Below are 24,485 nucleotides of genomic sequence, written 5' to 3' on the forward strand. Positions count from 1 at the left end.
CAACACTCTCCTTACTAAATTCAATTTTGCACCTAAGAGTCAAGATGTGACTGTAATGTAACCCATTTGTCTATGTATCATCAATCTGTCATTTGCTCCAAGGGAAAAAGAAATAAATGAATGCTCACGAGAATTTCTTATTCTCCACCTCGGAAATAAACACACAGCAAACAACATCACTGCAATAATGCCTACGATTAATGACCTTTAGACAAACATCATAAATCATGAAAGGACGTCCATTCCCTAGACTAATAGATCACAGAAGCACATCTATTCTCACCAGCTGGAGCACAATGTGGGGATAACTGTTTAAGGTAGAACATACATAATAAACCAAAATGGAAGTTACTTACACTACTGGAAACCCCATCCTATGTATGGTCCTGTCTCAGATAACCACATTCAGTCATTACTGAGGTCCACAAAACCAGTCACGACTGCTACTTAACGGGGATGGCGCGGCGAAGGGTGGATGGTGGGGTTGAAAAATAAAACACTTTTCTGTCGCCGCCTCTCATTCCTCTTCGATCGACTGACTCGAAAAGCAGAAAGCACACAGGTTCCCAGACTCCCCTAGCCAATCATAACGCTACTGTCGCCAGCATGACAGCAGCGCCGAGATTGGCCTGAGTGCTGCGGTTCAACGTTAAGACAGGGACTGGGAGCCTGTGCATGTTCTCCACCTAGGGTGTGCAATACAGCCAGGCGGAGAACATGCTAAGTGCGCATGACTGTTTGGCTGTCCGACGACGGCCGGCCAAACTGTTGTGCACACTTAAGAGAGTGCCCACCACTCCTCCCCCTTGCTATGGACAGCCCAGCCCGGCCCGCCCCACACCTGGAACTCAGCCAGTATGGAAAAATAAAATGTTGATTACATTGCATTATCATCATTTTATTTTTCCTTTTTGAACTGATCTCAGGGCAGTGGGGCGAGGAGCCGCCGTTGCAGATCAGTTCAACTTTTGTTACGAGTCCCATGTAACCCCATGTGGTAAGTTCACTCTCAGTAAATAGTACCAATACAGACAGATGCTGTATTTATTAGGTTCACCATTACAACCGCGTTCTAAGTTTCAGACTTCAAAATGAGGAATAACGTGATATTACTATGTTTTTCCAATTCAGAGGTGCACAAACAGGGAATGTGTTATGTTTGACCAAACAATTTGTGTCGTAACCTGTGAAATCTGAGCTGGCAAAAGGCATGGGTGCTTCCCGAAATAAATTAGAATACGCCAATTAGATTGTTACAGAAATCCAGAGAGTATCAGAAAAAACAGACATTGTTTGGGTTATAGGAACAATAGTTATACATCCTTAAATAACCTCCAGAGATTATCATGTTACCAGTTAAAGATTTCAAGCCAAAAAACTCTCCTAAACTGAAACAGCTCAGTAGAATATTGTCTCTATTGACAAAACGGACGTGTATACTTAAATACACTGGCTTTAATTCTATCACAGCCCACTCAACCTTTCATACTTCAAAGGTTCATGAAACAATTACTACAATGTTTAATATTGTGTCAAATACAGTGCATCTAGGCCACAACTGGCACAAGACACCCTGAAAAATACATCTATATTTATAAGGATGGTAACCCAGTATTTCTACCCATGAATGGAGTTAACCACAATGCTTCAACATATCAACTTAAACATAGTTTATTATTCAGGCTACCATCTGAACAATAACAAATCAGGTCTCTGAGGCGGATTTGTGGAGGCCGGGACAGCATTTCAGGTGGGGTTCATATACCATTGTCACCTGCTTTTAAAGTCCTCCAGGGAAAGGGAAAAGCAGCAGTTCTAGCATCCAATTCTTTCTCGTGAAAAATACATATTGCCTGCCTCATCATTTAAAACAGGCCAGGCTTTCTAAAAGTAATGTATAAACAAGCAATGCAGTATGAGCACAGGGCACTAAAAAGAAAGGCCTGGGGAATAATACCTACTCTGCTGCCCACTTCAGATAACCCTTAGATCAATCAGTGGGGGTGGCAGTCAGTGAGTGGACTGAGGCCAACACCTGCAGTCAGTTTTCAATGTTGTGCAGCGTGTGAATGAGCCTTCTAAAGGTCATGGTACAATTGAGTTGAGAAGTGAGCCATGGAAGGTTTTTAAGCAGCAAAGTAGCAGAAAGGCAGATGCAAAATACAATTCAATGGCACCGCCTCTGACAGGATCCTGCTCCATTGATCCCTGGGGCTTGAAAACATAACGAGGTGGAGTGTGTGACCATAAACATCAGTTTAGGTTTAACTGTTTTTATTCCTTGTTCTCTTTTGAACATACCATCGCTGATCTTTTGACAGGCAGTGATTAAAAATATAGGATCATGAAATAGACAAAAGTAACTCCCATTCAGCCACCTACTCCCGTTCCCCTTCCCTTAGAAGTCAGACCCACAAACTTGTTAAGCTACATAAAATACACTAACTTAGTGTAAATTGCAATGGAATACTACTATTGGTTGCCGCTAATGTCTTCTCTATCATAGCATTTGGGTTAGATCTCCCGGAATAATGTACAGTACTTTTAGGTAGCATGCGCAAGTAAGTTCCCTGTATACGTGAGAGAGGATTCTAAGCGATGGTGCCCAATCTGTCTCCTAAGAGCTTAGTCTGCGTTTGAGTGATAGTGTGATTTTTTTCATAGTTAGGGTCCCACATTATGGCAAGCCAATCTCGTGCTGTCCGTGCTTCCTGTTCTCCCCATTTTGCCAAGATTGCCTGTACGGCCATGACTAGGGTGGTTGGTCACTATTTCCCCCTTGTTGAGACCATCCACCATGGAACGAGAGAAACCAAAGGCCACTGCAGAATGTGCCAGGATCTGCACCCCAAAGGACTGTTCCACTTCTTTGAGAACATCTTATTATCAGTTCCTCCTGTGTGTCCACACACCCTCCAACTGGTTGTTGTCAGGTCCCAGGATGTCTAACCAACTCATGGAGAAATCAGAGGTTATGATTTTACCGTTGGGGTTCTTTTATCGCCCACCTGCATGGCAATCTAATCCAATAAGAATAGATTACCAAAATAAAGTAAACCAGCAACCACAGTGTCCACCATGGTTTCATGCAAACCGCTTTGGCCCCTTAAGTACCTTGGCTGAGGTCGATTGACTACAAATAGGGCCTGCTAAGAAAATTGATGCCAAGGATATGACTATACCGTTATTATGTCATGGGAACAACAATGAGCATATATTAGCCATAGATCCCTTGGGGGAAGGTGGTGAGCTCCAGCTGCCTCTTGATGAGGGAATAATGCGGGCCCTGGCTATAGATGGGGAGGATGACCAGAACTCCATACAGGTTGGCCAAATGGGGGATGGTGTTAGCCTGAGTAAACATCCAGATATAATAAGCAAACAAAGGGATAGATGTACATATATTAAATCCTTTGATATAATCTGTCTCCAAGAGACTTGGAGCAGAACTGATCAAAATTTGGATGGATATTGTTCATCTATCGTCCATGCTGAACCTTCATTGGCTGGGAGAGCAAAAGGTGGCCTAATGACTTCCATTTCGGTAAAATATAAGTCATTGAAAACAGATAAAATAGTGGCGTCTCCATGGTATCAACTGATTTTGATCAAAAACATCCTCCCGGTCCCATTACTTTTAATTAACTGGTACTATAATATTTTTGACATCCACAATATATCTATTATAGATGGTTTACAGGCTGAAATAGCGAAAGTGACCGAAAGTTTTTCACCCCTCTGTATTATCCGGCTGGGTGATTTTAATTGTACTACATGATGCCAGAGTGGAACCAGGGCCTGCGGGCTACTTGATATAAATGAGCAACCACTTTCACATTTTAAGCACACTACACAGGGTGATGCCTTGAATGACATCATTGTGGTAAATGACCTCTGCATGTTAGAAATGTCGACCAGTACCCCAACGGTGCCAATACCAACTTTTCAAGGGACTGGGGGCCAAATGAGTATAATTGATTTTGTGTTAATTTCGAGCAGGTATGCTTATCTTATTGATGATTTTAAAATAGAAATAAATCCAGCCAGTGACCACAATCCACTTGTTTTGATATTGAGCACCATTGTTGACAGGCAACAGTCCTTTGAACATACGATGAAATATGATCATAATCATGGCCTTAGGTTAAAGTGGGATAGGTTAAATCCTACAAAATTGGAGGAAACAATCTTCAGAATTAATCGATCACAAGTAGATATTTGTTTAACGAGCACTTGTGATCCTGAATTAATAGTTCAGAATTTTGAAGCTCTCTCTGGGAGTGTGGCCACATACCTACTCAAACCTGCAGGGAAGGGGGATTCTCGGGAGCATAAATGGTTTGATGCTGAATGCTCCGCGGCTCAAACACTATTGAGGAAGGCGTTACATGGAGTCCCTCGGGATAAGGAACTGGTTAAAAAGGCAAGAAAAAATTATAAAGAAACCATTGATAAAAGGAAATTGGAACTGAAAAAGCAAGCATGGGATGACCTCGAGAAAGCCTCTGATTTAAGGGATAGTAGATTATTTTTGGAGGTAATAAATCGTCCCTTCCTCAGTAATGAAAATAGAATCATGATTGCCCATATAACTGGGGAAGCCTGGGAGATCCATTATTCCATGATTTTTAACCCAAAGGGTGTCACATTGTTAAGCGAAGGTGAGGATGAAATTGATTTTAACACTGAGTCTGCACAACAACTTAGTCTCTCACTTTCTTTGGGAGAGGTGGAGGAGGCACTGAGAAAAGGTATTCCACTTAAGGCACCAGGTCCTGATGCTGTACCCTTGGATCTGTTTAAGAACAATCTTGAAGTTTGGGCACCATTGTTGCTTAACGTTTTCAAGGCGATCATCGTGGGACGTATCCCCTTATCTTGGAAAAAGGCAGTAGTTGTGCCAATTTTCAAAAAAGGTGATAAAAGTAACCCTTGCTGTTACAGGCCAATTTCCTTGATTCATGCCTCTTGTAAACTTATGGGGAGAGTGATATTGGCCCGTTTAGAGACATGGGCAAATACCTCCGGCCTTATTGTGGACTCACAGTATGGGTTTAGAAAGGGTGGGGGGACAACGGAGCAGTGTCTCAATCTGGCCCTGATCATGGGTAAGTACATGAAGGCTAGGGGTGTTTCTATACACCTGGCCTTCATGGACTTATCCAGTGCTTTCGACACTGTGTGTAGGAAGAAATTGTGGTTATTGATGGAGGCTATGGGGTTCGAGGAACCTTTGGTCACGCTGTTGCGGAGATTACATGCTGCTACCTCTGTGTCCATTCGATATGGCCCTGGGGGCGAAAAGACAGGGCCGATTCCATCAACTGAAGGCGTTCATCAGGGTTGCATTTTGGCCCCTTTCTTGTTTTTAGTTTACACAAATGGTTTAGAAAAATTCCTATTGGAAAAAGGTGCGGACTTTCCTAAAATAAATTGCAAACAAATACCTTTATTGTCCTACGCAGACGACACTGTATTGATGACGTTAACTGCAAATAGTATGCAAACATGCCTGAATGCTTTTAATGAATTTATGCTGGGGCTAGATCTAAAGGTTAATTTTACAAAATTGTTTATTATGGTCTGTGGCCCAAATAGGACCAAAACTTGTAAATTTGTTATAGAAAATTTGACTATTGCCAAAGTCACAAATTTCAATTATTTGGGAAATCTTTTTAACAAAACTTTGAGTTGGGATCCTTTAATAACAACACGGGCACAAAAGACAACAAGATCTATAGAGACCCTTTTTCGTTTTACAAGTAAATTAGGCCAAAAACCTATTGCTGAATTAAAGACATTGTATAGATCTAAATGCTTGCCGGTTGCTACCTATGGAGCAGGGGTGTGGGGATACCATAAAAGCATCCAATTACAAGTTATGGAGAACAAGTTTTTAAAACGTCTTTTATCAGTTTCAAATAGTTCTCCTAATATATTTTGTCATTCTGAGATGGATCTTGACTTTGTGAGCGATAGTATCCATATGTCCCCATTGCTCCTATGGGGAAAAGTATGGTCCTCATATGATTTGCACCTTTCAAAAGAAATTTTGAAAGATTGTGTAAATCTGGATCATGTTATGCGGATCCCATGGTTAAGTTATGTAAAGGAAACCTTTTATAAAATTGGCCTTGGTAATTTATATGATAATCCTGACTCTATTAACCCAGGCTCAAAGATGGCGATCAAGAATACATATCGTAGTATACTGGGCTCATCTAAATATGATGAACAACCATTATACCAGGCAGTTACATTACAGCATCAATTTTACTTGTCTTTCACTACACATACGCAGTGGCGTTTTTATTTGACCAGATTTTGGTTAAAAACATTGCATTTTTTGGTTGCTTTTCCAAAGCAAGGGGGTTGGTGTGAGAGGCAACCCCCTTGCCCATGTGACAATGAAGCTGAACAAAGCACTCTGCACTTTGTACTTTTTTGCACACTTTACAAAGCTCCAAGGATAGGATAGGATATATGCTTATAGAGCGCTTGTATGCCGTGGCGTCTTGGCGCTAAGGGAGATAAGAACCTAGTAAAACCAGTAGCCTGTCACATACCACTATGTTCTGGTAAACAGCAGAGTTTTCAAGGCTCTCCTAAACGCCAATCTATTAGGTTGCAGACACATGGCTACAGGCAATGCATTCCATAACAGAGCCGCACGGTGTGAAAACGTTCTGCCACCCCATCTCACTTTCCTAATCCTATCCAGGCAAAGAAGATTCAAGGTACCCGATCGTAATGGTCGGGCTGGGATGTAAGGTCTAAACAATATACGCATAGCCCTTGCACCACCTCCATAAAAAGCTTTGTGGACAAGACATAAGGCCTTAAATTCAATACGATGCTGCATTTGAAGCCAGTGCAAGGTTCGAATAGCCACAGAGGTGGGTTTGCCTCTGGGTATGTCCAAAAGCAGTCACGCAGCAGCATTCTGTAATGATTGAAGCCTATTCATTTGGGTCATATCAATTCCCAAGAATAGGCCATTACAGTAGTCTAACTTTGAGAGCAGAAGGGCCACTACCACTAACTTCTGTTATTCCCTCCTAATAAAAGGAAAGATCTTCTTCAGGGTTTTGATAAGGAAGAAACAAGAGGAGGAAAGACTATTCACTTGAGCTGAGAAGGTTAGCTTACAGTCAAAGATGACCCCCAAATTTCTGATCTTAGATGCGGGAGTGGGGCATTGCCCAGCCATCGTAGGCCACCATGAGGCATCCCATCGAGGTTGGGCCTGGCCAAATTCGATAACCTCTGTTTTATCTGTGTTTATTTTGAGGGAGCTACGATTCATCCAGGCTATAATCTCCTCCAGGCAGGCATGGAACCTAACTGCCGTGTTCTCGGGATGTTTAGTCATAGAGTTTATAAGCTGAGAATCGTCGGCGTAAGATGTAAATTCAAAGCCATGCCTCCTGATCAGAGTAGCCAGTGGCAATATATAAATGTTAAAGAGAGTAGGTGACAAGGCAGAGCCCTGAGGGACCCCACAAGGCAAGGAGAAGCTCTCTGATTGTAAACCCTCCCAGCTTAAGCTCTGGACTCTTCCGTCCAGGAAAGAAGACAGGAGGGACAAGGCTGAACCCCTAATGCCCACGTCTTGGAGCCGCTGAACCAACACTGTGTGGTTCACAGTGTCGAAGGCTGCCGACAAATCAAGCAGAACCAAGACTGCATTTCCCCCCTGATCTATAGTTCTACGGATCTCTTCTGTGACTACGATCAGGGCAGACTCAGTCGAATGACTTGGTCTGAAACCATGTTGAGCTACATCCAATATTTCGTTTGTTTCGAGGTAGTCGGTCAGGGTTCTGTTCATAGATTTTTCCATGATTTTAGCCATTATGGGTAGTCCGGCGATCGGCCGGTAGTTCTTTGGCTCTGTGGGGTCAAGCGTAGGCTTCTTTAATATAGGCCTAACAGTTGCCATCTTCCAGCAAGGCGGAAATGTGCCAAATTCCACAATCTGATTTAACAGTGGGGTTAGCACCTCCCCAATTCTACTTGCAACCCGATGGAGCACGGTGGCAGGACAGGGGTCATTAGGGGATCCTGATTTTAAGGAAAGAAGTGTGTCACCAACTTCCTCTAGACCGATCATGGGGAAGCTAGTAAGTTCACCAGGGAGTGGTCTCACTGTCATTGATGGATGTTGCACTTTGTCAGGGAGCAGGCAGACCTGCGAGAGGTCATCATAAATATCTTGAACCTTCTTGTGAAAGAACGTTGCCATCCTGTCACACATCTTTTGATCCGGATGAAAAGCAGCACCCTGCTGAGCTTTAGAGAGCAAGTTAACTGTTTTAAAGAGCTCTCTGGCAGAGTTTCCTGCTTCATCAATTTTGTTTGCAAAAAACATATTTTTTGCCTCAATGATAGCCATCTTATAGTTTTTAGGGGCAGTATTGTAAATTGTTTTAGCAGATTTGTCATACTCCTGCCGCCATTTTCGTTCGGCAGTTCGACATATAACCTTAATAGCTTTAAGCTGGGCGTTATACCACGGAGAAGTTGGCTTATGCCTTCTGATGGTAGACCATCTTACGGGGGCTACTTGATCAGCTGCTGACTGTAGCCAGTCGTTGATATTGTGGGCAGCCGTATTGCAGTCTTGAGGCAATGACCCAGGCCCAGAGCTAAGAGCCAATAATAGGTCCTCTGTATTACCTTTATTCCACCGTCGAGACAAGACTTTCGTGGATTTTATTTGTTTCTGTAGCGGTGGGAGTGGAAACCTAATCCTAAACAGTACTGCATAATGGTCTGTCCAGGACAAAGGAGTGACTTTTACCACATTTATATTAGAATCATTCGAAAAGATACCGTCCAGGGTGTGACCCGCCTGGTGGGTGGGTTCAGCAACCAACTGGACCAATCCAAAAGTAGCAAGATTGTCAAGAAGTCTTTCTGTGTCGGAGTTGTCCCCCAACTCAAAGGGGAAAATTAAAATCGCCAAGTAGCAAAAATGGGCCATAATCAGTTTGTGATTCTAGATAGGTCATCAATGATTGGGCAAATACTACTTTTGGGCCGGGAGGGCGATAAAGTAATAAACCCTGAAGATTTGTTACATTATTTCTGCTGATGGTAAAATGCACGGCTTCCGCCGAGAGATCTTGAATGGCACGTATCCGCAGGTTAATATACTCCCGATGAATGATGGCAATGCCACCCCCCCTTTTCCCCCTTCCCTGTTATGTGAAATCACCGTATAACCTTGAGGTAGGGCTATGTTCCAGTCTGGACATGAGGCATTATCTGCCCATGTCTCAGTCAGGAACATTATATCGATGTTAGTGCTTCGAATTATGTCCTCAATTTGATAATTATGTTTGCTCAATGAGCGAACATTAAGCAGCATGCATTGGAAGTATTGTTCCAGAACATCAGGGCAGCAACCAGCAACATTAAGCTGGAGGGGGGGAACACTCTGAATGTCTCTAGGGGTTTCCGACATACTACCTTCCCTCCCTCTTATTTTGGCCTCGATCAAGCCTCCCAAGCGAAACAGGCAGCTCGCACACTCAATCTTACCTAAAGGAGTTAAGTTGTGTAGTTTACACAGGCCTCGATCGCAGGCCAACAGCTCCATCATGCTGTATTTAGTGGGGCCAAATCGACCAGGGGTCATGGCGCTGGACGTGTTACGGACGCTGACGGGCGCAGACAGGCTTGCCTTTGGCGCGCCATTGGCGCGCCGCCGGCGCGCCCGCTGCGCGCCTCCGCCGCCTCGCGCCTAATGAATGCTCTGTAAGAATAGAGGGCAAAGAAAGACTAGCGCGCCAACCCTGAGTGCTGTGCGGGCCCGCTCTACATCCGGGTCCCGCCAGGGTCGAGCGCAGCTGAAAACGAGAGAAAAAACGGCAGGTAGGGTCTTTACATATAAAATAACTTTCCCAGAATGGCTTTATAGGGTTTCCCAATCAGCAAGTGTGCAATAGGTATAAAATAAGTAAAAACGATGTTGAGGGTGGTTATTTAAAAACAGTAATAGCAGCTATCTAATTATAACATTTAAGAGTCCCCAACACAATAGCAGCAAGGATAAAGTGCAGTTTTATGAAGAAACACCAAGAAGGCATAGGATTCAATTGTTCATACACCACAGTTGAGAATAGCAGCAACAACAGAGCTATCGGTACACTAAAGGTTCTTTCCAAGAGATTGTTTTATTAAACCTATCTTAAGGGAAATTAGACCTTGCAATTTTAAGGAAGGTTTTGAACATTTAAGAACATTACAAACTGCTGCTATATGTAGCTCTTTGATCAGTTTTATTAGATTGGCACTCTCAATCAGAAATCGTTATTGATAGTATGTCCCCTGCTATAAGTTACTGAAATTCATAGAATTGATAACCTATATGAACATATTCAGCTAAAATAACCTGAGTCGTGGTAGCTACCCTACAAAATCAAGTGGGTTGGTGTGAGAGGCTAACCCACCAATATATAAGTTTTTGTAGTTTTGATAACGCACAGTATACTTTGCCTTCTACAATCTACAAACTTGATGATGTAGTCTAAAAATGCACATTGCACTTTATATCTTTGTTTGTGTCTAAAGGAAGTTATTAAATGTCCGTGGAGATATAAATTGATCGTGAGTCCATTGGGAAATCTGGAGTAATAGATTTTTATAAATTGTTTGCTGTTTTTAATGCAATTTTTATTAATGTTATCGTATTGAATTTTAAAGAACTTTTTATAAAAAATATAGTGTCTATAGATAATGTGTTTTTGATATACGGTCTTTGCCACTTATGTATTCGTACCTTTTTGATAAGAAATACCATTTGTGAGTTTGTATGTTAAATATGTATACTTTTATGATTCTTTTTCGAATCGAATAAAGTTATTGAATGATGGTCCCAGGTAGCTATTTTGTCTGTGGTTATATACCAGTGTGTAAGATTTTTATATTAGCTTTCCCACATCTCGATGTTTTGGGCTGAGATTGTTGCCCGGTCATACAGTCTCTTCCAGTACTTTTGAGTGATGGATCTCCAATCTCACCCTCTCAATGCCTTTCCGGGGGTTGTCTTCTAAACATGGACCCTATATCTGTCTTTACAGGGATTGATATGATATTTTTGTCATTCATCCAATCTTTTAGACATTTTTCAAAGTTCAATAGTGGGCATGAGGCCCTACTTTTAATAGATGTGTGCAGCACCAAATGTCTAGGAGAATATTTCTGTCTCTGGAAGATTATATTGTCTTTTAAGGTTCTCAAATGGCTTTATTTGTTAATCCTCAAAGAGTAAGTCCACCATGACACATCACGCTTGGGCATAGCCAAGTGCCAAGAGCCCTAATTCAAGCAGGAAAATCAACCCGTACCCTGCTGCAGTAGTATAAAGCAGCTATATTTATAGTGCAGTGGGGCCCTCATAGTACTGACCCTGGGATCATTACCCCTGCTGTACCCTTGATAGCTATGCTGCTGACTGGATTTACCCATTTCCATGTATACAAAGACATCCATGATGATAGACACTATATGTTCATACGAAGACTGCCATTGTTATAATCTGGTGATGAATCCTGTCTCTTGCTAGTGGTCAACAGGAAAGACAAATGGAGTTGATGGTGTAAATTAACTGTAGAAAGTCCCTCATAATACTTGATTACGAGAACCATTAATAGTAGATAAAGTGAAAGAAGAGTCTATAAAACAGAATATATTTACAAACATTGTGTAATTCAATTTTCATTATCAACAAGTGGTTTATAAAAGTGTTTACCTTCCTAAGTGCTGCAGCTTTTATCCACACAGTACTAAATCCATCTTCCTGTTTGTGAATTGTAAGTACAGTATTTTTTTGTAATGAGATAACATATACAACTGCTGCGTAATTCCTTTCCACAATATGATGATCATTGTGGTTTCCAGAATTAGTACTTGTCTGTTTTCAGATTTTTTTTAAATTTCAAAACGGCACACTTTTGTATCTTTTTAATAAAACACTTCATAAAGAGTGTTTTGTATTCCCATTTCCTTGCAAATTCCACTCACAACATTTTACGTGTTTCTAAAACCAATATCATTTCAGATTTCCAAAACAGGTAGAAATGAAATATGTATATTCTCACAAGTATTTTAGCACTTCTAGAACAATTTTCTAATTTCTTGAGGGTTAGTAAATGCATGAACGTCCCTGATGAAAGACGTCCGAAAAAATAGGAACTCCAAACATGAAATGAATCTCCAAACCATACAAAAGTCTGAGCTTCGATGGGGAAACTTATCTATATGTATCAAAATGTGCTCTCTGGAAGTAATCGAAACATTAACAGTAAATAAAAAATATAAAGTTTAGCATGGCAAACACTAACAATTCTAATGAAGTGGACCTTTGATTGGCAGTGTTGTTTTAGATGCTTGGATACAACTGAGTCGATAAATGAACAATGTGTAAGGAAGGTTTCACATTGCCTCTCATTTGAAATAAAAATGAAACCCTGTTTTTAAAACTACAGAAACGACACATTTTTAAAAGAAGGCAGTATGGGGTTAGATACATCAGGCTGTAAATTCCAATATGTGTGCAAACTTGAGTTTGCTCAGAGTTGGAAATGGCCCTTTTTGCAGGGTTATCCCCAAACTTTTAGCTTTTTCCTCCTATTTTTCCCTGACCTGTGTGTGTTGGTTTTAGGACTCTGGGCACTTTACCACTGCTGATCAGTGCTAAAGTGCATATGCTCTCTGTGTAAACTGTGTTATAGATTGGTGTTTCCATGATTGGATATTTGATTTGGGCAGGTGAATTAAATGCTACCCGGGGGCCTGCAGCACTGGTTGTGCCACCCCCGTGAGTAACCCTGAAAACGGTAACTCAGACCTGCCATTGCAGAGTCTGAGCGCAGTTTGTAACTGCCATGTCGACTTGGCCAGTGCACACACTGGCAGGACCCTAACCTTCCCTTTTCTTACATGTCAGACATCCCTCAGGTAGGCCCAAGGTACCCCTGTGGGCAGGGCTCAATGTATGTGAAAGGTAGGACATACCCTGGTGTGTGTGGCATGTCCTAATAGTGAATTAACGCCAATTTCGTTTTTCACTATTGCAAGGCTACCAGTTCCCCATAGGATAGAATGGGAGGTCCGTTTATAACATCTTATAAACATAACTGGCCCAGGGAATTCGGTAAGAAAATACAATTTAGTATGCCTGAACTCAGAATCTAAAGATGCATCTTTTAGTGAAGGTGATTTTTACATTCTGTGTTTGAAAATACCACTTTTAGAAAGTGAGTATTTTCTTGCTCAGTCATTACGTATGCCTTTGCTGAAATGTGGATTGTCTGTCTGGGTTTTGGAAGACAGAAGGCTGGGGGGCCGGAGGGGCTCCAGATGGTCGGGATAGGTCAGGAAAGGGCTGATTAGACCTGAGATGGGATGGGGGAGGAATTTCCTTGCACCTCAAAGGGCCTGGTCTGTCTCTGACAATGCTGTCTCCACCTCCTGCCACGAAATTACACCAGAGAAGGCAGAACTGGTTCTGGCGGGGCACAGACACCCTCTGCCTGAAAGATCAAAGAATTTTTAGCTACAAATGCTGGGTCCCAGACCCCTGAATTTCAGAACTCATCTGAAACAAGAAGACTGCCAAGAAGGAGAGCCGTGGAAGCTGCGAAAACGAACAACTGCTTTGCTGGGTGCTTTGCTGGGCTGACCTGCAATGGCTGCTTCGGTCTTGGGCAGTGAAAGGACTGGACTTACTGCAACCTAATTTGTGAGTCTCTCCAAGTGCTTGAGGTAGGGCTTGCCCCCTGTTCACGGAGTCTCAGGAACATCAAAGACTCCAGGTTCTTCGACCCGCAGCACTGAGGCCTGTGTGTTTCATACTGCAACCCAAAGAACACCACCTCGATGACGCCTACGACGACCCTGACGACCCCGTGTCCTGAAGGCACTGCAGAGGGCACTGCCGCAATGCCGCACCGCAACCTTGGTCTCACTGACGACACCTATTGACGCCACCACCGAGCCGCTGTTTGCACCACGACCTGTGGCAACCGTACCGCCTTGTTTCACGCCAAAGCTTTGGCACCGCAGAGAGCCCCGCCGCAACACCGCACCACAACCTTGGTCTCACCGATGACGCCTGTTAACGCTGCCACCGAGCCGCTGCTTGCACCGCGATCTGTGGGCCCCGCACTGGCTTGATTCATGCCAAAGCTTTGGCACCGCAGAGAACACTGCTGCAACGCTGCACTGCAACCCTTGTCTCACCGACGACGCCTGTTGACACTGCCACTGAGCCGCTGCTCGCACCGCGACCTGTGGGCACCGCACTCCGCACCGCCTTGCTACACGACGACGCCGTGGCCTTCCTGATGCCGCCACTTCAAGTCGAAATCGACGCTGCTGCTTGCACTGTGGTTCGAGGGCACCGCTCGTAAGTCACACAACACACCGCCTTCATCCCGCACCGCAGCCTTGGCCTACCGACGCCGGCGCCATCGACCCCAGTTCGTCAGCCGAAGACAGCGCTTCAGCAACGACGATGCCACTGCTTGCACCGTGACCTACTAGCACCGTGATGAGCACCACCTCCATCTCGCACAGCGACCCTGGTCTCACCGACGACGCCATCTGAGGTCTTCCCGACACCGTAGTTGGCCGTGACCCCGCGGTCAGCCAGAACTGTTTTCGGTTTTGTGTGCTCACGATGCCGTGGAAGCCCGGACGGAGGTATCCACCGAAGGAACTCTTTTTAACCAACGTAGTTTTTGAACTGTGAACTTTTAAGTATAGTATTGTGAGGTTTTTATCGTTGTTGGTCTTATTTTAATTATATAAAAATATTGGATATTTTTCTAAACTGGTGTGGTGTCCTTTTGTAGTGCGTACGCTGTATTACTGTGGGTTATGTGCAAATGCTTTACACACTGCCTCTAAGATAAGCCTGGCTGCTCGTGCCAAGCTACCAAGGGGGTGAGCAGGGGTTGTTTTAGACGTGTAACTCCCTTATCCTGACTAGAGTGGTGTTTTTTGCCTCGCTTTGGTGCAAGTCTCAGCTAGCCATAAATCCCATTTCTAATACACAGGGTGTCGAATTACGAGTGGTGCGTTAAATATGGCATCTTGTCAGTTTTTTGGTGCACTAAACATCTCATCCACAAGTTCAGCCTGATTCCCATGGCAGAAACGGTGTTACTGGAGGTAATTATAGCATTTGGTAATTATCTAACTTCAGGGCATGAGCAGTAAATACCTCTTGAGTTTTACCAAAATCATAATCAGAGAACGGTCATTAGCCTGTATCCAAAAAAGGCAGCAAATCTCATGAAACCATGCAACTGGAGGGCAGTTTTAGAAAAAACAAATCTGCCCTTTCTCACTTAATCAAAATACCTCTGAGAATCAGTCTTATCCCTAACTCCTTAACCCTTACTCCTAATCCTTACCCTTTACACCTTAGCATTAACTCATTGCTCTCTTATATTTGACCCTTATACATACGCCAACACCATCCTACTTAGAATGAAAAGTTAAATAATGAGATGGTCTACAAAGAATTTGTAGTCCACAAGAAAATGCCCACCCGCAAATGACAAGACAGCAAAATTAATGCCAGCAAATTATATGTACCCTATCACAGATGGTAAATGCCCAAAATGAATAGATCACAGACATAAGCTAACATAAACACAATCACTTAGTGCCTGATTCAGGGTTTGGAGGATGAGTAACTCCAACACAAAAATGGAGGATATCCCATTGGTCTTATTACAAGTGCCACAAGATAATACACTTTTATTCGGTGGACAGGATATCCTTCTATACTCTTTGCTTCACTCCCCCTTACCTTTGTGTAGCACCTACACCTTTGTCTCTGATTTACCCTCCTTCTTAAATGTATCTATGTCTAATCTCTGATTTTATACAGCACGGCACTGGTTCTGCAAGTGGATTCAGGGGTGTAACGCAGGCCCCTGCTGCCCTGCAGTGCGGGGGGGGGCAACCCTCCAGGGGGTGCCATTCAGTTCAAGGTCAATGGATATCTGTGAGATATGGGAGACTCACGGCCCCTTATCAGAGTCTGTAGGGGGTCTCATCAGTTTTTTGGTGCACTAAACATCTCATCCACAAGTTCAGCCTGATTCCCAGGGCAGAAACGGCGTTACAGGAGGTAATTATAGCATTTGGTAATTATCTAACTTCAGGGCATGAGCAGTAAATACCTCTTGAGTTTTACCAAAATCATAATCAGAGAACGGTCATTAGCCTGTATCCAAAAAAGGCAGAAAATCTCATGAAACCATGCAACTGGAGGGCAGCTTTAGAAAAAACAAATCTGCCCTTTCTCACTTAATCAAAATACCTCTGAGAATCAGTCTTATCCCTAACTCCTTAACCCTTACTCCTAATCCTTACCCTTTACACCTTAGCATTAACTCATTGCTCTCTTATATTTGACCCTTATACATACGCCAACACCATCCTACTTAGAATGAAAAGTTAAATAATGAGATGATCTACAAAGAATTTGTAGTCCACAAGAGAATGCCCACCCGCAAATGACAAGACAGCAAAATTAATGCAAGCAAATTATATGTACCCTATCACAGATGGTAAATGCCCAAAATGAATAGATCACAGACATGAGCTAACAAACACAATTACTTAGTGCCTGATTCAGGGTTTGGAGGATGAGTAACTCCAACACAAAAATGGAGGATATCCCATTGGTCTTATTGCAAGTGCCACAAGATAATACACTTTTATTCGGTGGACAGGTTATCCTTCTATACTCTGTGCTTCACTCCTCCTTACCTTTGTGTAGCACCTACACTTTTGTCTCTGATTTACCCTCCTTCTTAAATGTATCTATGTCTAATCTCTGATTTTATACAGCACGGCACTGGTTCTGCAAGTGGATTCAGGGGTGTAACGCAGGCCCCTGCTGCCCTGTAGTGCAGTGGGGGGGAGGGGGGCAACCCTCCAGGGGGCGCCATTCAGTTCAAGGTCAATGGATATCTGTGAGATATGGGAGACTCATGGCCCCTCGTCAGAGTCTGCAGGGGGTCTCATCCTTTCGCCTTACGCCACTGGCTAGATCAAACTTTGTGAGCCACATACATGCGAACTCAGGCTTTCATTCTTCTGAGAGAGATAAAATAAGTGACAGATGGATATTACGAAAATATTTTTTACAGCACTCAAAATATAAGATAACATTCAATACGTAAGGTACTTGTTATAGTTATGAATAAACATACCAGAGGAGGCTTCCAGTCGCTCCAGTCTGCTGATTAGCCAATCCAAAGAGCCGGAAAACTGCGCACAGTTTTTGCGATTGCCTCTAATCAGGGCAGCTGCAAGGAATAAATAAAAAGCATTTGAAATTAAATGTATTTTTTAAATTGATGTACACCATTAGACTGTTATCAATGTATTCATTCAGGGTGGAATAATCAATAGGGAATGGAAATCTCTCTGCAATGTACCAAAGCCAAAGACAGGGTTAGGGTGCAATGTAAAGAATTGCACAACGGCTTCAGGCTTTAAGCTGCACTTTCACGGTCACTGATTATTATCCATAGATTTAACATTTACTATGAACATATGTTGTACTGTGAAATTCTGTCTCATTGGCGCACGTAACTCCTCCCACTGATTTACTATTTTGAGGTTTGTGTTATACTAATAACAGCAACAGGGGCAGGTCAAAGGAAATGCATATTCGGTGGGCTCCAGAGTGCCAAGCAAGGGGGCCCATTTCCCAGCAGGTAGCAACGGTTGCCCCCTTGCCTGTGGGCAGAGCAGGTGAAAAGTATCGATTTTAGTCTTTGGTGTCTCAAATAATTAACTAGATTTGAACAATCAGAGCTCTTGATCCCTCTCTATTTCTCCAGTGTGGCAGTTTGTGAGAACGAGGCCCTGATTACAAAATTCGGCACAAACGACATATTTTGCAGGGGTAGGATAGGAAATATGAAATGAAATGAGGTTTCTACACCCAGTGACCAGGTGCAATAAAATCCGCACCTACATTTCAATTTCGGCTGGTCAAGCCTACCGAATTAAACTGAGGAAAATGTCCTGGTAAAAAAGACAGGGGATACGGATTTCGTGCATAAAGGCTTAACATCTGTATGATATTCGCCACATGAAAGAAGAAAACTAATGATTGAAGGTAACTATCACACCTGATAAATTAAGGAGCCTGTGGTATCGGCTTTTATTCTCGTCAATAATTATCTATTAACACTCCAGGGCCATTCTAAACCAGGCCTGAGTTTTTTTTTTCCGTTGACATAAATCAGCCATAGGATATAGTCATAGGCGAAGACCATTAAACGTTGGAGACAAACTAATTAAAAGTTGGTGTTATCAAACGCACGATAGGAGGCAACAGGGACGGACAGAAGAACATGCCGGCTCCTTTAAAATGGAGGAACGGCAGCTTCTTGAAAAGCTTTTCAATGGCAGAAGTGTTTTATAGTACCGAGGGAGAAAGGTCAAAGAGAAAAAACCCTCTGCAGGAATAATAATAACTGTCTCCTGAGCTAGCGAAATGATTCACCGAGAGGAGTTCCACGAAGGCCTCACTTCAAGGAATCCGCGGCGGCTGCAGGTCACCTCACCGCGGGGCGGGCTGGGTAACTGCGCAATCTCCTCGTGCAGAGCGGCGCGCGCCTTGGGGGATGCTTTGACAGCGGGGTGGGGAATGCGCTGAGACAGATGTGACTGGGAGCACGAGCTGTCATAACGTGATCACCCATCTACCTTTAATATCGGCCCCTATACATATTGTCTTCATGCCTACAGGTAGACTTACTTTAATGCCACACAACAGGCGATGTCCGTTCCTGTATCGCATAGCTTTGCATTTAGGTGTGTCTTGTGTTTTTTCTCTCAGGCCGGGGATAATTATGACCCCTGTGCAAAACCCTGTTTGCTCAGGGATCCCATCAGCATTACAAGTTCTGCGAATGTTATCGCACCTGGGGCCTCATGTAGGTAGCCAAATACCGGTCGGTAACGGCCGATTTTCGGTAATTATACCGTTACCGACCGGTATTTTGGCTATTGGTATGTAGGGGGTCAATTTCTGGAATCGGAATTTACCGATTCGGTAAAACTACCGAATCGGTAAAATTACCGAATCGGTAACGTTACCGATGTGGTAATTTTACCGATTCGGTAATTTTACCGAATCGGTAAATTCCGATTCCAGAAATGATATGTAGGGGGAGTGTGTGGGTGTGTTTAGGAGTCGGTATTTACCACCAACTTATAGTTGGTGGTAAATAATTAATGTATGTGTGTATGCATTTTGAAGCGCGTAGCAGTGTGCAATGTGGCATACATACATGCCCTTAGGGCATGTATGTGTGCCACATGTGCACACATGGCCGAATCAGGGGTGCAACAGGGTGTCAATGTGACACCCTGCCACCCTTGCATTTTCTCCACCATTACCGAATCGGTATTTACCGATTCGGTAATGAGGCATACCTTCCCATCAATGGGAAGGTATGCCTCATTACCGAATCGGTAAATACCGATTCGGTAATTACCGAATTGTAACGAATCGGTAAAAAATACCGACTCATTACCTACATACAAGTTACCACTTCTACAATACCGATTCGGTAACGTTCGGTATTTTAGAAGTGGTAACTGGTATGCTACCTACATGAGGCCCCTGGTAACGGGGCAGTGGTTAATTTGTAAAAAAATAAAATAAGTGCCAGGCCCCTGCAGTAGGGCAGTGGGGTCACTAGGGGGGTGCGGACCGCACCGGGTGACACCATCACATGGGATGACACCGACACCACACCATCGGGGCACTGGGGTCGTGCTTTCGAAATGGAGCCACTGGCTTCCTTTAATTGCTCCCACAGCGATCCTCCCGTCCCATTCGTTCCACCCCGTCCCCGGCCTCACTCCCTGTCTGTCACTTTCCTTACTGTTTCCCCCGCGGATCTGCCTGTTCGAATTGTTGCTTTAATTAAAAAAAAAAAGTTGCCAGTCCTGCATGTGCAGGTCACGTGGGCCACGCTGCAACCCTCTGGTGCCACTAAATAAACCAAGAACCTGTGCTCGTATGCTGCTTCACTTGGATCAGACGGTGCGTTCCGTTGTTCTTCTGAGCAGGTATGTAATGTCACCGGTGATTTGGCCCAATCAAGCGGTAGGTTGTTTCTGCCTGTGCCCGCAGAGGCCCCGTGGCACTTGGCCTGAGCAGGTAGCCGGTGCTGCAGGGTGTTTTTGTGGCCGACGCACGCCTATGGGGAAAGAGCCCTATTGCATGGCTGTCCTTCGCTGTGGTGCCTGAGGCCGCCACTCTGATAACGGGATGTGATCAATTGTGATAATGTCACACATCAGCGCAGTGTATTGTGTTTTTGATACCCGAGTATCAAGAGCAATTCATTTTTGGTAGTCCGACACCCCTGGGTATGTGTGTATCATGTGTGGCAGGGTGCGCCCACAAGTGCCAGGCTGCCAAGACACCAGGTTGCTGCCAGGCCAGTATCGTAGCAGCCTCACTGATAAATTCCGGTCAGAGGCCGGTGCCGGTAATTATTAAATATGGCATTGCATTGCCGGTATATCTTTGTCCTTTCCTATGTGTGATAACGTAACTGCTGATCCCCATTTTATTTTGCCGTGTCATATAGCGTGAGCTCAACCCGAGGGTATCAGAGCGCTTTTTACACGAGGACAAGTTGCATTGTCATCAGTCATCAGTTCTTCCCCTTCGCACTGATACAGTTCCTGAGAGCACTACAAACTTTAGCGCGTCTCCCGTCGCTATAAGTAGATCTGTATCTACTATGACTACTTGTCCAGATCAGGTGGCCTCCCTTCATTCCTTAGCTACCCCTACTTCTAATACTAATATGGGCATAAATACTGAACCCTCTTACAAAGATGTAAAGGCTTTATTAAAATCTTTGCTTGATCCTCTTTGTTCTAAACTGGACCAATTGGAGGATAGAATAGCTAATTTGACAAGGGTAATTGAGTCTTACTCCAACCCCTCCATTGTTCCATCTTCTTCTGAAAGGGGGCGGGGTAATGTCGCTGCATTACAGAGTACAAGCGCTTCAATTTCACAATTACCTATACATACTCCCGCACCCTCTACACTGCCAGCCCAGGTTCCCACACTCCCCATTAGTAGCTTTATCCCTCCCTCCTCTACGGTGACAAACATAAACTCTCTAGGAAGGGTAGAGCCAGATTTGCACCAGACCATTATCACTAATGCTCCCATTGCTGGAGTATATCTTCCTCCAAATCTCCCCCCAGAGGCTGCCCCGCTTGTTGTAGTTCTAACGGGAGTCCCTAAACTTACCGAAGGAACCATCGAATCCTTCTCATCGCTCAAGAACAAAGTGGTGAGTTGGCTTACAAACCATAGACCCCTCCCCCCAAATTTTTCGGGTGAGATTTTGATGGTTCGTAGGGTCCACTGGGTGGGCAATACTAAGAAAGGTCTTACTGGGGATTGTGTGATTATAACCATGAGGGATAAGGGTGCTGTTTCTTTCATCCTTAACTCTCCCCACGTGGGGTCTGAATCTTTAATAAAGCCCCTCCCACTAGCTTTTTTCTATCCCCCTCCCAGAAGACACCAGGAACATGATTATGATCAAGGGTGGACACGTGTGGGTCGCAATGGATTTTGTAGTGTCCATAGTACTAGATATGAACCACAGGGCTCTTCCCTATATCTGGGGGATTACAATCGATTTAGATGTCTTAGCGAGGTCGATTGACTGGTCCTAAATACATGTTTGATCAGTGGGTGGATCCACGCTGAACCATCTACCCAAGGAGAACCAGACAGGGGAGTTACTAAAATTACATCTATGGTGCCACCAAGCCCGACTTTATACTCAAATCCGGATGAGGACTTTAAAATTTTACCACAGACTGTGTCTCTCGTGAACTCCCCTACTGTCCCCTACACCGGGGATAATGTCTTTGCCTTATGTACTAATCCTCCTTCTATAGCTGATTCCCCAAACCTAAGTATAGATGCCCCTACCATAGGAGAGCCTAAAACTGATGTTAACCTTATCTCTTGGAATGTAGCGGGCCTAAAGAACAAACAGATATGCAATGAGTGGGGTAATTTTATGGACACCTTTGATATCTGTTTGTTACAAGAGACATGGGCCACGGAAAACTACCAACGAGAGGGGTTTGCCTCTTTTGGCATTCTGGCTTTATCTAGTGGCAGGGGGAGACCTTCTGGAGGTCTTAGCACCTGGGTTGCAATTCACCTGGGTGCTAAAGCCAGGCAACTTCAAACAGGATCTGATGACATTTTATGTGTTCTACTGGACCTGCCTGAGAACAGGCATTTGGTTCTCCTAAATGTCTATTCTAGACCCTCCCCAGGAGGAGGCGAATCTAAGGTCATTACAGCTCTGAATGATTTTATTCTGACTTTAGATCCAGATTATTCTGTTATAGTAGGCGGCGACTTTAACTGTCAGTTTGAGCCACTTAGTCTCTCAGCTCAAAATGACCCTGTGGCGGAAGACACACATTTAAATATCCCTGACCCTATGATCCCTACGGTCAGAGCTTGGACCCCATTAGTACTCCAAATTCTTTCTCTTACCCTCTCTTTATCATTGAGGGCCTGTAATGGCCGATTTAAATCCGACCAGCCTGGACATACTACTTTTAACAGAGCTGGGCATTTGTCGATCTTGGATTATATCCTGATCGACACAAAATCATGGAATAAGGTCCTAGATTTCAGAGTGGTCGTTCGTGATGATAGTGACCACAATGCCCTTACCCTGAAATTAAAATCAGACCATTGGGGATTTTCAACGTATGCCAGTGGGGTGTTCCCTCCTTTGCAATCTTTAACACTCCATAATAATAAACGAAGAGTCAAATGGTCTAGCATCCTCATGCGTCCTGAGAAACTGGCAGAAACTTATAGATTGGCACTTCCCTGCCTTAATGAAATGGCCGGCGTTGTGCTAGACTGCTCTTCCGCGGAAAGTTTATCCAGCCCCGTTATTATCCACACTCAGTTATCAATGAAAATTCTGGACGTTTTTTCTCGTTCAGAGGCTCCTAAGGCACCTGTGCCCAACAAGCAATCTTGGTTTACAGGTGAATGTAGGAAACTAAAAACTGAGTTGATTGTGGCAATAAAAGCAAAGGATAAACTTAGAACTAAATCACTCCGTGCCCTTTATAAACAACAGACCAACAGGGCAAGGAAGTCTTGGGAAGACGATATGTGGGAGGAGCTAAGAGTATCTTTACAGAATAAGGATTTTAAGACTTTCTGGGCCATTGTTAGCAATGGAAAGAAAGATTCTGACGCCATCACTGGTTCTAATATTGCCCCTGCAGTGTGGGAAGGGCACTTCGGTGGCCTATACTCTATAGCGGATCTTAATTTACTTTCCCCAGTTGATTCTTCCCCTAATACAGCTTGTCGTGCTGCAGTTATCCCACGAATTAAAATTAAGGAGGTTGAAAATGCCATCTCTATGCTCATACCCAACAAAGCGCCGGGCCTGGACAAAATCCCAGGCGATCTTTTTAGGTCTGAACCTACGGTGTGGGCTCCTTACTTATGTGTCCTTTTTAACTCCATCTTGTATGGTGCAGAGCCACCAGTAACCTGGCGTGGCGCGGAGATAGTGCCTATTCACAAAAAAGGCTGTCCTCTACAGCCCTCAAATTATCGCCCTATAAGTCTAATTGATACGACCCAAAAACTATTCGGGCGCATAATTTTGAATAGATTGCAGGCCTGGGAAGAAGAAAATAACGTTTTTAGCACTTTGCAGGCCGGCTTTAGGAAGGGTACTTCAACCCTTGACCAGATATTTCGTCTTCAGGTTATATTCTGGAAGACTGTGAGAGTAGAGGGTGGCAGCCTCTACCTCATTTTTGTTGATCTAAGGTCAGCATTTGATCTGGTTCCGAGAGAAAAGCTCTGGGCCGTTCTGCAAATGCTCAACATTCCCCCCTATCTCTTGGATGTTTTGAAGAACTTACACAAGGCCAATTTCGCCCAGGTTAGATGTGGGAAGTATGGCGATCTCTCCGACCGCTTCCCTGTTAGCCGAGGAGTTCGACAAGGATGCGTGTTAGCTCCTACGTTGTTTTGCCTATACATTAATGGACTCATAAAACACCTTTTAGCCCTCAAAGATATTGATGTTCCTAGGCTTGCCTCGGGCAAGGTTCCTGCCCTAATGTTCGCTGACGACACCCTGCTGTTGTCACGCACTCCCATGGGAATCCAGCGAATTTTAGATGGCTTTGTTGACTTCTATGGTGACAGGGGCCTTGAGATCAACCTAGCCAAAACGAAATTTATGATTCTCAACCCTCCTAAAAGTACTCGCCCCAGCCCAGTTCTGAATGGTATCCCCCTTGAAAGGGTGAAAACGTTCACTTACTTGGGGATTACACTCCAAGAAGATCTTGGCTGGGGAGGCCAGGTGGTCAATTCTACA

The 24,485-nt window shown here is 43.9% G+C and overlaps 1 protein-coding gene across 1 annotated transcript in view; it reads right to left on the reverse strand.

The window, feature by feature from the left end:
- Window positions 1–24,485, reverse strand: part of RYR2 (ryanodine receptor 2) — a 3,458,987-nt gene that overhangs the window by 2,189,591 nt on the left and 1,244,911 nt on the right. Inside the window, exon 15 of the mRNA XM_085612346.1 lies at window positions 17,244–17,339. Within this exon, the coding sequence (XP_085468472.1) occupies window positions 17,244–17,339 (96 nt within the window). The remainder of the gene's footprint in view (window positions 1–17,243; window positions 17,340–24,485) is intronic.

Source organism: Triturus cristatus, chromosome 6, assembly GCF_964204655.1.
Source record: "Triturus cristatus chromosome 6, aTriCri1.1, whole genome shotgun sequence".
Taxonomy (NCBI): Eukaryota; Metazoa; Chordata; class Amphibia; order Caudata; family Salamandridae; genus Triturus; species Triturus cristatus.